Below are 17214 nucleotides of genomic sequence, written 5' to 3' on the forward strand. Positions count from 1 at the left end.
ATGATTATTTTGAAATGATAATACACATAATTGATAAATTTAATGTGATAAATTAAATTAATTATTTTTTTTAAAGAATGTGAATTAATTGAAAGAGTTTTATAATTAGGAATGAAGAGAGTATTTCTTTTAAAATAAAAATATCCTTAGTGCAGATGGATTAATTGATTAGGTGACAACAGATTAAGAGAATGAAATTTCAATAAAGATAATTCTGAAACAAATTTATACAAAATGTTAATAAATTGAATACATTTTAAATTTCATAATTCTTATACACGTGAAGTATTTAAGAGAATCTTATATGTAAGACTACATAATATTTACCATAAGTTATTAGTCCAAATAGTATTTGTTAAGAAAGATTTTGAAATTAAGTTTTACAAATGAAAAAAAAAATGTAATTAAAAAGAAAAATTATATTGATGGTGGTCAATCATATTCTCTGGTACAAATTAACTAGTGACAAGATTGTACATACTTCACAGTTTACACTAATAATACGCTTATAAAAGTTCACTTAATATTTAATGAAAAAAGTGGAGATCCTTGTTAGTTGTTACTTTTTAAAGTGGAGATCCTTATAACAATAATTTCTTAATAAATAAAATGTATTTAAGTTTCAAATATTCTAATCTCAATTTTCATATTCTTCGAAAAACAATGTTATTTATACAATAATTTTTTTAACAATTCTTACCACATTCACTTTTTTGTATTTTTTTCTGATCACATAATTTATCGTATTGTTTTCTGTTAAGCAAGTGGTTAAGGGGTTCAAATTCCAAATCTTGTGTATGGAGAAAATCAGTTTGAAAAAGAGACAACCCACCCGCTTTAAGTCTTGATGAACGATTGGAGATACTCCTTGCAATCATATACATATAAAAAATATACTCTCTTTTCTTAACTCTCTTACGTACTACTATAATATATCGTAAAAATTAGACTGATAAAAAAATATATATCACAATTTTTTTATATCTTCCTTGTTAATAACTTGTAAAATATTGAGGTATACATATTTGCTGCGTGGAAAAGAATCTCTTGCTTTTGCCCATCAGTCAAGACAAAAAGGAACTACTTATGGATAAAAGTCTTAGAACGAAGCAAGAAATTAGTAGGCACACTATACCCAAAACAAAATTTTATTTTGAAAGAAGCATTAGCCAGTTATCAAATATCCATCCACAACCTTTCTCAGCTGTGTCCTACATAGACATGAGAATATATTCTAAATAAACAAGGAGATCGAAGTGGATAAAAAAATTCTTTCTCCAATCTTCAGGATTTTACCATAAAACCAATAGTAACTTGCACAAAATCAAACAGCATACGTAGGACATAGTTCTAACTTAAGCTTGCATAACACCATCTTTTCTAATGCTTGTTTGTTGGTTTTTAGAGAATGAATGCAGTAAAAAAAAAAAAACAGAAATAAAATACTGAAGGATATATACTTTGAAGGGAAACGAATTGGGAGAATGTTTTATTTAGTTGCAAACGTATACATTTATATATGCTGAAGAAAATAGAAAATAAACTAACTTAGATAAATCAAAATTGCTTTCTCCTAAAGTTTAGGAACAACTTTCTAACAAATTGCAATAACTACTTTGATTAGGAGGACTTATTCAAAAACAGAAAAATTGAAAAGAAATAATGATCACGTTGTAGTCCAAAGCAGTTTCTTAATACTTCTCCTTGTTTTAAGATCTGCAAAGTCCTAACTTCTGTTTGAGAAACTCGAACTTGCTAACTGGCAATTGCTTGGTAAATAAATCTACAACTTGGTTCTCTGTTTTGCAGTAGACAAGACTAACAGCTCCATCTTTCTGTACTTCTCTTACAAAGAACAACTTGATATTGAAATGCTTAGTTTTTCCATGAAAGACAGGATTGTGGGAAATAGCTATGGCAGCTTTGTTGTCAACAAGAATCTCAGTGCTCTCATTCTGCTCCATGTTAAGATCAATCAACATTTTTTTTAGCCACAAAGCTTGATTAACAGCAGCTGCAACAGCAAAAAATTCAGCTTCTACTGTAGATTGAGCAACATTCTCTTGTTTTTTTTTAGCTCCATGAGAAGACACCTGATCCAAAGCTGAAATTGTACCCTGAAGTACTTCTCATATCATCAATTGAATCACCCCAGTCACTGTCAGAGAAGTCTATCAGCTTGAACTTTCCAGTTTTCTTGTACTTGATGCCAAAATTGCAAGTTCCTTTAACATATCTAATAACTCTTTTTGCAGCCTTGAGATGCATTTCACTTGCACAATGCATAAACCGAGACAAAATGCTTACAACATTTAGGATGTCAGGCTGAGTTGCTGAAAGGTACAACAAACATCCAATCATGCTTCGGAAGTGTGTTTGATCTATCTTCTCGGTTCCATCTTCCTTGCAAAGCCTTTCCTTTTGATTCATCGGAGTGTTCATTTCTTTGCATTCTTCAAGTTTAAACTTCTTTAAAATCTCTTTGGCATACTTCTTTTGGCAGACAAAGACTTCATGTTCTCCTTGTTTAATTTCCATTCCAAGAAAGAATGTCATTAACCCAAGATCTGTCATCTCAAACACCACCATCATCTCTTTCTTGAACTTCTCTACAAGACTTGAATTGCTACCTGTCACATAAAGATCATCCACATACAATGAAATGATAAGAATATCAGCTCCATCTATTTTGACATATAATGTTGACTTTGACAGACTTTTAGAAAACCCCAAGTTCAGCAAATGCTCATCTATTCTGCTGTTCCATGCTCTTGGAGCTTGATTAAACCCATAATGGGCTTTCTTGAGAAGATAAACTTTATTTTCTTCTTCATCCTTTATAAAACCCTGAGGTTGCTCAACATAAATTTCTTCTTGTAGGAAGCCATTTAAAAATGCTGATTTAATGTCAAGTTGATAAATTCTCCAATTCTTCTGAGCAGCCACAGCAAGCAACAACCTGATGATGTCTAACCGAGCAACTGGAGCAAATGTTTCTGAGTAATTTACTCCAAACACTTGAGCGCAGCCCTTCACAACGAGTCTTGTCTTATGTTTATTGATAGAACCATCAACATTAAGCTTTGTTCTGTACACCCATTTGACTCCAATCACATTCTTGTCTTGAGGTCTTTCTACAAGATGCCAAGTTTGGTTTTTCTCTATCATTGATAGCTCCTCCTTCATTACAGCAACCCAAACTTGATTTTTCTTGGCTTCTTCATAATTTTTAGGCTCACATACAACAATGTTACATCTGTCATAGATATCAGAGAGCAGTCTAGTACCTCTAACAGGAACATCATCAACTAACTCATTCTGCCAACCTTCAATTTCGAAACTTGGTGCATGAAATTTCAAGTTTAGATGTTCAGAGGCATGATTTTTCATCTTTGGATCATCCCAACTCCATTCTTCATCTTCTGCAAAGTGCACATCCCTACTAACAACAATTTTTCCAGTTTGTGGTTGGAAGATTTTATAGGCTTTGCTTGTTGTACTGTAGCCTATAAAGATGCCTGGTGATGCTCTTTTATCCAGCTTATCTCTCTTGCTGGCTGGAACATGAGTAAAACACAAGCAACCAAATATTTTAAGAAATTTCAATGATGGTTTGTAACCATACCAGGCCTCAAATGGTGTTTGATTCATCAATGCCTTCGTGGGAAGTCTATTTTGAAGAAAAACATGTGTTTGCTGCCTTCGCCCAGAACTTCTTTGGCAAATTCTTCTTATACAACATGCATCTTGTCATCTCTAGTATATATCGATTTCTTCTCTCACTAACTCCATTTTGTTGTGGAGTATAGGGAGTGGTGAGTTGATGTTCAATGCTAGAATCTTCACAAAATAGGTTGAATTTTTCATATGTGTACTTTGTTCCATTGTCTGACCTCAAAATTTGAATTTTTAGACTGCTTTCATTCTTAACCTTGACTTTGAACTTCCAAAATATTTCAGCCACCTCTGATTTGTACTTGAAAAAAAAATCCAACACATTCTGGTGAAGTTATCAACAAATATAATGTAGTAAAGATTGCCTTTTAATGAAGGAGTTCTTTGTGGCCCTGCAACATCTGTGTGGATCAATTGCAACTTTCTTGACGCTCTCCATGTTGCCTTTGGAAAAGGTTTTCTATTTTGCTTTCCAAATTAACAGGCCTTGCAGATTGAAATTTGATCATTAAGCTCAAGAACATCAAGTGCCAACCCTTTTTCAGTTAGCTGCAATCCTTGTTGATGATAATGCTTGAGCCTCTTGTGCCAGACTTCTGCGAGATCTTCCTTGAGCGAGAAAACAGCTTGCTCCTCCTCCAATGGATTTAGAGTAAAACTTTTCCCTTTCATTTTCACCTTGAAAATATCTTAACCAATTGCATCTTTTATCAAGCAATATTTGTCTTCAAAAACAACTTTAAATCCTCTATCAATCAATTGACCAACGCTTAGCAAACTTTGGTCAATTTTAGGAACAAAGAGAACGTCAGGAATAAGCTTTGTGCCAGCATAGCTTGTGATTGCAACTGTCCCTTTTCCTCTAACTGAGATAGAATCGCCATTTTCAATTCTGACTTTGGTGATATTGGTTGGCCTCAAATCTCTAAAGAGTGCTTTGTCAAAAGTTATATGGTTGGTACAACCACTATCAATCAACCAACTTTCACTTGATTCACTACTCAAGTAACAAGTGGCCACAAACAATTGATCTTCCTCTTCCTGATTAGCAGTGAGCTCCTTCACCTTGATGATTTTTATTGTGGAAAATCATAGCTTCATACCCCATTTGGTTGCACTTACTGCATTTTGCATCTGGTCTCTTCCAACATCTGAATGGAGGGTGACCCATTTTGCCGCAATGCTGACAAGGAGGGTAACTTTTCTTTTTACCATTTCCTTTGTTGGGATTATTTGCACTGCTTTCATTGCTGGTTGGATGATTCTTCTTGTATTTTTTCCTTTTCCAAGTTCCATCTTGTTGGCTCTTAGCTAGTAGAGCACTTTCAACAGCATGTTCTTGCCTCATCAATCTTTGTTGCTCTTGGGCTTGCAAGGCGTGTATCACTTCTGCCAAAGTGATCTTGGAGAGATCCTTTGCGTTTTTCAATGAAGCAATAGATGTTTCGTACTTTTCCAGCATTGTTACCAGAATTTTCTCGACAATTCTGGAATCAGCAAAATCACTTCCCAACAATTTTATCTTGTTGGCAATACTCAACAATTTGTTTGATTATTCTTTGATTGTCTCAGATTGTTTCATCCTTTGCAGCTCAAATTCTCTCCCTTAAATTAAGTACTTGCATACCTCGTATTTTTTTGTCCCTTGCATATTCTTCCTTCAAAAATTCCCAAATTTCTTTGGGTGATTTGAGAGTCATGATTCTGGTCTGAATCATTTTTGAAACACCAGCAAACAAGCATGACTTTGCCTTTGCCTTCCTCGTTTTTCCTTCTTTGTGGTTTTTTATTTGGGCCATGGCGGGATTTTCAGGCAACAGTTGAACAACATAATTCTCTTCCACAACATCCCATAAATATAGTCCCTCTAGATAAAACTGCATTCTCACTGACCATAGGTCATTACCTTCGCCATCAAAGAGTGGAAGAGCGACTTGAGAGAAATTTCCTTCCCCTTCCATTTCACAGGTCTCATACGAAGATAGCTCTAGATACCAGCGGTTGGTTTTTAGAGAATGAATGCAGTAAACAAAAAACAGAGAAATAAAATACTGAAGGATATATAATTTGTAGGGAAACGAATTGGGGGAATGTTTTATTCAGCTGCAAACGTATACATTTATAAATGCTGCAGAAAATAGAAAAGAAACTAACTTAGATACATCAGAATTTCTTTCTCGTAAAGTTTAGGAACAACTTTCTAACAAATTGCAATAACTACTTTGATTAGGAGGACTTATTCAAAAACAGAAAAACTGAAAAATAATGATCACGTTGCATTTTTTGGCTCTTGGATTTTTTGGCTTTGTACTTCTTCCTATCTCTAAGCATGCAAACTTCACCTTCGCATATAAACTCTTTGGATTCTGAGGACTCAGAGAAGCAGCAATAGTGAAAGAAAGACAAAGCCATGGACTGATCAAGCTTGAAGCCACGTACAAGAAAGAAAAAATTAACAAAGTGGCTTGCTTATTTATTTGCATGCCTGATATGATGCTATATTTAACATATAATATACTAATATGAACACATTTTTGTGATGTAGTGGGTGACAAGTAGCATATGAAAAAACATTAAAATAATGGTCAAAGATTGCACAATCTGTCAGTGTCAGCAATGAAAACACGTCTTGTTGCTTTGTTGACAATTGTTAGGGACAAGAGTAGTTGCCACGAAACACAGTTGGACTGTCATGGTAGCTGAAGTCAACAACAATGGATGAATGTCAAATGAAGGAGTAAATAAATAACCACTTTCTTCCTTGATGTAGGATGGCAAGGGGCAGGTAGGATTGGTGATGAATTTGGTTCTCTTGTGTCCCCACAAAAGGTGGAGCGGATAGGTTATAAAAGTGAGGGATTTAAAATTTAAATACTTATCTCCATTTTCATGGGATGTTATCGGATTTGAATATACTTTGTGGATAATTTAATTTACTATACACTATTTTATAATTTTAATTTACTTATATATTTGTAAATAAATTATATATTAAGTTTTTAATTATATTTTTATCCAAATAATATATAAATATAATGAAAGAAATTAAAGATAAAAATGTATATTTTAAGTTTGTTATTTAAGTTAATTGATTTATATTTTTGAAAATTATAGAAATAAAATATTTTATATATATATATATATATATATATATATATATATATATATATATATATATATATATATAATGCATATATATGTTGTGAAAATTTTTTTATAAAAAATATAATGGTGACGAGTATAGATATGATGAATATAATTTGATACTTATTTTCGCTTCAAAAGTTCGAATAATATCCATATCTAATCAAAGCAAATATTTTCCATCAAAGTTCGAACCAGTTCGAAGTGGTGCTCACGGGTATGAGATTATTATTTGTCATGCCGCTAGGTGAAGAAAGTGAATCCATGTTGTCACATAAATTTGTAAATCAAAGAAAATTCACCCCTTGAAAATATAATTCTTCACTTACATTAGTTTAAGTTTTTAAGGCATGTGTGAGTGATAATATAATATATGTAAATATAAAAGATTTAGATATGTTTAAGGTTATTTTATTTGAACTCATTGTCATTAATGACATAACATCGTCTCAATTAGTCATATATATTAAGAACAACAATTACTTACATATATTGATAACAACAAGTTGTCATGTAAATAAGTTAATAGTAGACTTCATATTTACACACTTACACTAATTCAACCCGAATACATTTAAAAGATGCATGATTCACCCAACTTAAAAAGCTAACTGAGTGGCCTTCTTAATGTGGCGTAGGTTTTAAGTAAAGAATTACTAAAATGTTCACCAATAGAGAAGTAAAGAATTACAAAAACTTGATGCTCAGGAAAGAATTTAGGGAAACTTGCAGAATCTATCTTTTCTAAATAAGAGGGCGAATAATCTTCAAGGTATTTCGGAGGGAAAAGGAATAAAAAATAGAACCATTCATTTAATTGGAGATATATAAAAGCTCCATTTTCTTCTACGGACTAGAAGTAAGCGTTGACTATAAATTTAAATTTATACACATCTAAATATGTAAATCAATTTAAATGTCATATTCAGATCAAACAATGGAAGCAAAAGAAGCGCAAGCGTACCTCCAACCATTACAGATCGAACGCGAAGCGACGCAAGCACGAACCCAAAGGTAACTTTGTTTTTTCAGACCTTTACTTACTTTGAATAGATGGTGTATTTTTTTCTGAATAAAGAAGTAGACTTGGTGATACAAAACTGAGAGCACTCCATCCTATTTATAGAGTCTGCCCATCACAGAGCTCACCAATTTGTATTAGAATGTGGGTTTGAGGATAGGGACGTGAGTTTGTTACTGAACGTGGCAAAGATAAGGGTTGAACATGGGAGGAAAATGGACCAGATTTAGAAAATAAATTCTCGAAAAAACTACAACGGGAAAAAATAGTGGAAGGACAACGTGGACCCATCCGAAATTCCATCATTCTCCCACTTGGTTCATTTAACTCAATATCAACCATAACAAGAAACATAATATATGAGTTATGACAATAGGTTCTCTGATGATGAGTAATATCTTCCATGTACCATAATATATCAAGTCTTTCAACACTAGCTCTCAACTTAATGAATAAACCATATGTTTATTCTAGATCTAAACTGAATGATTTTTCTCGAAATAAATAAATATGTGCACAAATCCATATGAGAAAATATCTAACTGAATAAGAGTTTCATTGAAAATAAAAAATGTACGTACAATGAAATTACATCATGGAACCAAGTCTCATTCATACTACATGATCCTTAAAATTCTTTGGTGGCATGCCTTTAGTTAAAGGATTAGTAATCATCAACTCAGTGCTGACGTGTTCAATGACCACTTTCTTCTCTTTAACACGTTCCTTTATGGCTAAGTACTTGATGTCGATGTGCTTACTTCGACTTCCACTTTTGTTGTTTTTAGCCATAAACACCGCTGTAGAGTTGTCACAGTACAACTTTAATGGCTTGGAAATAGAGTCCACAACTCTAAGGCCAGACATGAAACTCTTCAACCATACACTATGCGAGGTAGTCTCAAAACAGGAAACGAACTCAGCCTCCATAGTGGAAGTAGTAGTTAAGGTTTGCTTGGTACTTCTCCAAGATACAGCTCCACCGACTAACATAAAAATATAACCAGATGTTGATTTTCGTGAATTAACGCAACCAGCAAAGTCTGAATTGGAGTAGCCAATCACTTCCAGACAATTAGTCCGTCTGTACATGAACATGTAATCCTTTGTCCCTTGAAGATATCTCATTACTTTCTTTGCAGCTTTCCAGTGGTCAATACCTGGATTACTCTGATATCTTCCCAAAACTTCAACAACATATGCAATGTCAGGTCTGGTGCATATTTGAGCATAAATAAGGCTTCCAATAGTTGAAGCATATGGAGTATTCTTCATGTGTTCCCGCTCAAAATCATTTTTCGGGCACTGACTCAAAGCGAGTTTGTCACCCTTCACAATGAGAGCTATACTTGATGAACAATCTTTCATGTTAAATCTCTCTAAAACTTTGTTAATATAAGTTTCTTGAGACAAACCCAAAATGCCTCGAGATATTTCCCTATGGATCTTAATGCCAATGACATAAGATGTCTCTCCCATATCCTTCATATCAAAGTTCTTCAAGAGAAAATGTTTCACCTCATATAGCAAACCCTTATCATTAGTTGCAAGCAAAATGTCATCCACGTATAACACAAGAAAACAAATCTTACTCCCACTAACCTTTTGGTATATACATTGATCCATGATGTTCTCTTCAAAGCCAAATGAAGTAATGACATCATGAAACTTCAGATACCATTAGCGGGAGGCTTGTTTCAAGCCATAGATTGATTTATTAAGCTTGTAAACTAAGTGCTCACCTTTACTAGAGGAAAATCCTTTAGGTTGTTTCATGTAAACCTCTTCCTCTAAATGACCATTAAAGAATGTCGTTTTCACATCCATTTGATGTAACTCAAAGTCAAAATGAGCTACTAATGCCATAATTACTTGAAAGGAAGCTTTCTTAGATACAGGAGAAAAAGTCTCTGTGTAATCAATTCCTTCTCTTTGAGTGAACCCTTTGGCAACAAGTCTTGACTTATGTCTCTCAATGTTGCCTTGTGAGTCTTTCTTGGTTTTAAAAACCCATCTACATCCAATTGCTTTTACACCACTAGGAGACTGTACGAGATCCCAGACTTGGTTAAACGCCATAGAATCCATCTCATCTTTCATGGCATTGTGCCACAAGTTTGATTCTTTAGAACTTATGGCCTATGAAAATGTTTCAGGATCATTTACAACTCCAATGTTGTAATCCAATTCTTGTAGATACACTACATAATCACTAGGAATTTTTGACCTTTTGACTCTAGTAGATCTTCTTAATGTTACCTCATCACTTTCTTGAGGAACTTGTTGCTCAACTGGTTGTTCAATAGGTTGTTCAACATTATCTTGATATTACTCATCAATAACTTGATCTGTATGATTGTTTCCAATAATTTGTGGATTTCCAATCATTGGTTGTCTAACACCAGTTTGTACTTGAAGGGTGTGAATGACAATCAATCTGTCACTTGAGCTAGTGGGTTGAGCTTCATAGTGATCCTTTTCAAAAGCAATGTCCTGAAATTGATCACTCCTACTAATCAAGTCATTCTTAAGAAATTTTGCATTTCTTGATTCCACAATCCTAGTTCTATGTGATGGACAATAGAATCTATACCCTTTGGACTTTTCAGCATATCCAATGAAATACCAACTAATAGTCCTTGGGTCTAGTTTCTTCTCTTGTGGGTTATAAACTCTCACTTTAGATAGGCATCCCCAAACGTGTATATGTCGCAAACTCGGTTTCCAACCTTTGAATAACTCGAAAGGTGTCTTTAAGAGAGCCTTGGTTGGAACTCGATTTAATATACACACAACTGTCTTTAATGCTTCAATCCACAAGAATTGAAGAAGTTTTCTATTACTTCTCATACTTCTTACCATGTCCATTAAAGTTTGGTTTCTTCTTTCTGCCACACCATTCTGATCCGAAGAACCAGGCATAGTGTACTGGGCAACAATCCCATGTTCCTGAAGAAACTTTGCAAATAGACCATGTGCTTGTCCATTCTCTGTGTATCTACCATAGTACTCTCCACCTCAATCAGATCTCATGATCTTAATTTTCTTTCCACATTATTTCTCGACTTCAGCCTTCAAAAATTTTAAAGGCATCCAAAGCTTCATCCTTAGTACGAAGTAAGTAGAGATACATATATCGTGAATAATTGTCTATAAAGGTGATAAACTATTTCGAACTACTTGCATCCATATCTGGACAACAAATATCTATATGTATGATTTCTAATAGGTTTAAGTTTCTCTTTGCACCTTTTTTAGACTTGTTAGTTTGCTTACCCTTAATGCAATCCACACAAGTCTCAAAATCAATAAAATCCAAAGTACTAAGTACTTCTTCATTTACCAATCTCTTAATTCTCTCAATAGAGATGTGTCCTAATCTACGGTGCCACAACATAGAGGATTCCTTATTCATAACACATCGTTTAACCCCGGCGGTAACATGCATAGAATTATAAGCAGCATCATTTTGCAATTCAATATAGTAAAGACCATCGAGTAATGCACTAGAACCAATAATTCTAGATTTATCAATTAAAGTAAAACCAGAATCCGAAAAATTAAAAGAAAAACCCAATGGCGCAAGTCTCGATATAGAAATCAAACTCTTAGAAAAACTTGGAACATAAAAAGTCTTTTCTAAACGTAAAATGAAACCGCTGCTTAAAACCAAATTGCACGTTCCAATGGACTCCACATGTGAGCTCATATTGCCTCCTGAATAGATGTGTTGCTCACTTCCCATTGGCCTCCTTAGGTTTTCCATACCTTGTAAGGTATTAGAAACATGGATTGTAGAACCAGAATCAATCAACCAAGTGTTATGATCAATACTAACCATAATAGATTCATAACAAACAAAAGCAAATGGAGTACCTTTCTTGTCCATCCAGCTCTTAAACATTAAGCAATCTTTCTTCATGTGCCCTTTCTTCTTGCAAAAGAAACACTTAGACTCTTTCTTTATGACTGACTGAGCAGGAATATTGCCCTTGTTTTTGGGTTAATCCCCTTTCTTCTTTCCATGAACGGTTAAGTTCACCCTTTCGCCCTCTTCCATAATTAACCTTTCCTCTTCTTGAACACACATGGTCATCAACTCATTAATTGAACATTTTTCTTTATGTGTGTTATAAGAGATTTTGAAGGGAGCATATTGCAAGGGCAAAGTACACAAAATATAATGTACTAGGAAAGAATCAGACATAGTAACCTCTAAGGCTTTTAGTTGAGCCACTATATTCCTCATGCGCATGATGTGATCACGTACATCCCTTATCCCTTGGACCTTTAAGGATGAGAGCTGCATTATATGGGTGCTGGCAAGGGCCTTATCAGATGTAATAAACTGATCATCAATGGCCTTCAAAAGATCCTTGACTTTTTCATGTTGATCGACAGAACTACGAATACTAGCAGATATATTAGTCTTTATGAACATTACGGATAGACGATTAGATCTCTCCCACTTTTCATAAAGATCGACAATGTCTAGAGTGTTAGTTTCAGTAATGCCTGGCGGCTCATCTTTCCTAATAGCATAGTCAATATCCATCCAGCCTAAATGAAAGAGAATTCTCTCCCTCCAAACCTTATAATAGTCCCCTTTCAATTCATGAATGTCACACTTAATATCAAAAATGTTTGCAGATTGATTAACTACAAATTTCAAGAATACATTCTCATTATTCATAATTTGAGACTCAATAAATTGTCATGTTTTACCAATATAAAATATGTATTAGTTCATGAACCTAGTGACATACAACTTGCCTGTGGGCCAAAGTCCTACTCAATTATATTCATACTTATGATTATTAAATTATGTTTCCTTTTCTCAATTCCTGTGGGTAAATTAAGAAATATAACATGATATTTTATCCTAATTAATCATACAAACATAACAAAATTCTTGTGGGTATATTTTATCACATTAAATATGATTAATCACAATCAATGTTTTTTAAAGTGATTTTTTTATACTTAATATATAAACCTAATCAATTAAAGATGTTGTGGCTATTCTTTAATTAATTAAATCATATTAGTCACTTAACATTAATTCTTAATAAGAGCTAAATATTTACATAATATTCTAAGTAATGTAAATAAATTGAATAACATTGCATAAAAATATTCAAGATAATTTCGCATGTATAAAATCATAAAATCATACACACAAAACTTCAAAAGTAAATAAATAATATATGCATATGATTATCCAAGATTTAAAACATATGAGCTCTTAACCATTAAATTTAATGTGCATAAATTATTTAGCTTAATATTGCATGCTTAAATACCAAAATAAACATACAATTAATCTTAATAAATAAATAATTCAAACACACTAAAAGGCACTTAACAACTCATATTTTAATCATGTTGATTAAGTAGAAAAATAATAAATTAATATGCTTTTTACTACGGATGAAAGATGACCTTATTATATATATATATATATATATATATATATATATATATATATATATATATATATATATATATATATATATATCTTCTTTCACTCCTCTGTTTCTCTCTCCTCCGATGGCTTCGCACTTTTCACTCTAAAGTCTGCTGTGGATGCCTCCTACGCCGCCGCTTTCTCTAATTGGAATGACAACGGCGCCAACATCTCCGACCTCCAGCCAATAAATGGGTTTATGACTCCAGCCATACCAAATAGAACAACTTTACTCACATATAGTTCCAAAACAAAAGCAAGACAGAGACATATAGTGCTCTGATACCAAATGTAAATTTATACACATGCTGATCTAAACATGTAAATCAATTTAAATATCATATTCAGATCAAACAAGAGAATCGTACCTCCAGTCATTGCAGATCGAACGCGAAGCGGCGTAAGCACGAACTCGAAGGCAGCTTTGTTTTTCTAGACCCTTACCTACTCTAAATAGATGGTGTATTTTTTTTATGAATAGAGAAGTAGGCTTGGTGATACCAAAGTGAAAGCATCCCATCCTATTTATAGAGTTTGTCCATCACAGAGCTCAACCAATTTGTATCAGAACGTAGGTTTGAGGATAAGGACGTGAATTTGTTATTAAACGTGGTAGAGATAAGGGTTAAATGTGAGAGGAAAATAAACCAGATTCAGAAAATAAATTTCCGAAAAAATTGCAACAGGAAAAATCAGTGGAAGGGAAACGTGGACCCATCCGAAATTCCGTCATTGAGTGCCTGCCTTACATATCTCAACAGGTAACATTTAATATTACAAACCTTTTCTATCTTATCATTTTCATTGCCATAATCTATTTCATTTCGGATTATACTTCCACACACAACACAAAAGCATGAAGTTAATTTATTTGTCATTTATTAACACCACCCTTTGAGAACCATTTTTGTATATTGTTTCAAAATTGTTAAATCCTCGGTCCAGTTGTTTAAGTTACGACATTTAAATTATGAATATGAGGATTCCATATTAATGCATAATGTAGTCTGCAATAATGGGTTCCTCTTTTATTTCTTTATTCCTTACCCTGCAAATTTATCAGAGGATATATAAAAGTAGTTGATTAATTTCCAAGCTATTCCATTATTTTGATCCTAGCTATAAAAGAAATAAAACATCACGTTTTAACTTGTAATCACTTTTTAAACCATTTCTAAACCATGCATTTTTCATCAATCAAAACGTATTTTCATGAATTAGAAACTTTCTACTGCACACGCACACCCTTTTCTCCTCACATTCTCATCTTGTTCTTACATTTGGTTCATGGAAATACCATGGCTGTGTTGGTGGCTTTATCTATGGATCAAGAAGGGGGGATTTTCAAGTCAAAGCATCACTTTCTTCACAAAGTGCACTCCTTTCTTTAGATCTACAAGGGTAAGGGATATATATATATATATATATATATATATATATATATATATATATATATATATATATATATATATATATATATATGCTTGCCTTGTTTTCCACTCAATATTAATATGTTTAAAATTTAAATGATGTGGTTGTTGTTTGTTTGGATAAATATTCTTTGCCTGAGAATGATGTCAAGCATTTTCGCACTATACATGCTTGATTATTTCAATTACATCTCAATATTGTAAACTAGTTTTGAAAAGGTTACAAAACTAGAAACTAGACTTCTTGAGATTCATTCTAGACACAAATTCCATTTAAAAATTTTAAGTGTTTTTGACCACTCAAATCTTGTGACAAAATGAACCTACTGTCATTGAACTTTTTCCAACATAAGTTATTTCGATGATTTCTCTTTTTATACAAAACTTTTGTAAAAGCCAACCATAGATTTGCAAACTAAACTCTAAGGGGTCATTCGGAGTGATTGTCAGAGTTTTTTATTTTTTATTTTTAAATGTATTTTTCAAAACAAAACATGTTTGATAAAAATAGTTAAAATTGTTTTTACATTATTTTTGAAATACTTTTATACTCTTTTTCAAAATCAAAAAAAGAAGATTTTGTAAATTTGATTTTTAGTTAAAAAACATTTCATACATTTGACAATGATATATTTTACTGTCATCATTACTTTCATCATCACTCTCAACACGATCATCAATACCACCTTCATGAACGTCACCACCTGTTAGGGAAGGAAACACAAGGTCAAAAACTTATGAACAGAAGGAAAGAAGGCTTAATTAATACTTTTTTCATGTCCATTCATTTCAATACACCACCTATATATAGCAACATGCAATTGTTACATGACAAAAGCTAATAACAGAATCACAAAAGTACTATTGGCTAATAACAAAATCACAAAAGCATAAAAGTACTATTGCAATTCCCATAACAGAATAACAGAATTGGTGCCAAATCCATTAGAGTAATCCTTTAACAGAATAACAGAATAACAGAATTGCTCCTGCGGTCTTTCACCGTGGGCTTGTTGGATCATTATCTTCCTTTACCTATCACCACCACACCATCTCCATCATAACCATAACTTAATTGCTATCACTATCACGACCACCAACATCACTAATTTTGTTATTGTCATTGTCACCACCATTACCATTACCACTGACATTGTTACCATCACCACCACTTGTTACCATCACCACCACTAGCATCAATGTCATTGTCACCACCATTACCACAATCACATTCATCATCGCCACCAAACGTTGTTGCAACCACTACTACCTCCACCATCATTACTACTTGGTGCCACCACCAACACCGCCATCGCCACCACCACCACCACCACCGCTACTATCACTATTGTCACCAACATCATCAACATTGTTATCACCACCACCACTAATACTACTTCCGTCACTGCTGTCGCCGCCACCACCATCATTGACTGTCACCACCACATTATCACTACCCCCACCATTGATATCATGACCACCACTGTCACTGTCACCGTGACCTCCACCAGTATTTCTACTATCGTTGCTGCTGCTGATGTTACCACCATCACCACATAAAAGCAGTCGTAAACTAATTTTAATACAACATGAAACTTTCAAAATGAGTTTAATTAAAATTAGTTATATTTTTAAAACTAATTTACAATTTTTTTGAAACTAAAACTAAAAAATGGTAGTTATTTTTAAAAAATTTCAAAACTCAATTAAAAATCACCCAAACATGACCTAAGTTTTCATTTGATGGGTCCTTTTATTAAAAACCCTTTCATTTGAGTGGTTAAGTCTATATCTCAAATAATGTGGACATACTTGTGATAAAAGTGACTTTATTATCTAATAAATGAATGCTAGTTCATGTCTTTTTTTTTTTTTTTTACATATTAATGTCTGATTAAAGAATTAAAAATAAAATTATTTTATGAAATTATATTATCATAATTTTAATTAATTTTTAATTTGTTAATTTCTTAATTAGTATTGCCCTCTCTTTAATAAAACTCTTAATTAATTATTTGACGCACGTTTTTTTATTTATTAGTATTTATATAGCCTGCTGCTGATGGTAATAAGAAGCTAATATATAGAAGAGCCATTACTTCAGCTTTCTGTAAAAGCACAGTGGAGTTCAGTTTAAGTGAAAAGGAAGACATACCAACAAGCAACTATATACATTGATATATATTCTTGCTGCTCTATTCAACATCTGTATATATATGGAACTATGGAACAATGGGCACCTCGTGGAGCATGGGCAGGTAAGACCAATTGGGCCATTGTCTTAGACCTCCCACCAAGTTCTTAATTTTATAAATATTTATAAAAATTAATTTAAATTTAAATTATTAGGTAATATATTTTATTATATTATTTATTATTATTTATTTAGTAAAATTATAAAATTTTAATATATGTATACACACAAATATATTAAATCATTTGAGAAGTTTATAATTGATTTGAAAATTATAGAAAAA

The 17214-nt window shown here is 32.9% G+C and overlaps 1 protein-coding gene across 1 annotated transcript; it reads right to left on the reverse strand.

Moving 5' to 3' along the window:
• Positions 1 to 16021: 16021 nt before the first annotated feature.
• On the reverse strand, positions 16022 to 16912 carry LOC114396893 (glycine-rich protein DOT1-like). Its single transcript, XM_028359064.1, has 2 exons — positions 16893 to 16912; positions 16022 to 16310 (listed from the first exon to the last, which is right to left on the reverse strand). The coding sequence occupies exons 1-2, from the start codon at positions 16910 to 16912 to the stop codon at positions 16022 to 16024; spliced, it is 309 nt and encodes a 102-aa protein (XP_028214865.1).
• Positions 16913 to 17214: the final 302 nt, after the last annotated feature.

Source organism: Glycine soja, chromosome 18 (assembly GCF_004193775.1).
Source record: "Glycine soja cultivar W05 chromosome 18, ASM419377v2, whole genome shotgun sequence".
NCBI lineage: Eukaryota > Viridiplantae > Streptophyta > Magnoliopsida > Fabales > Fabaceae > Glycine > Glycine soja.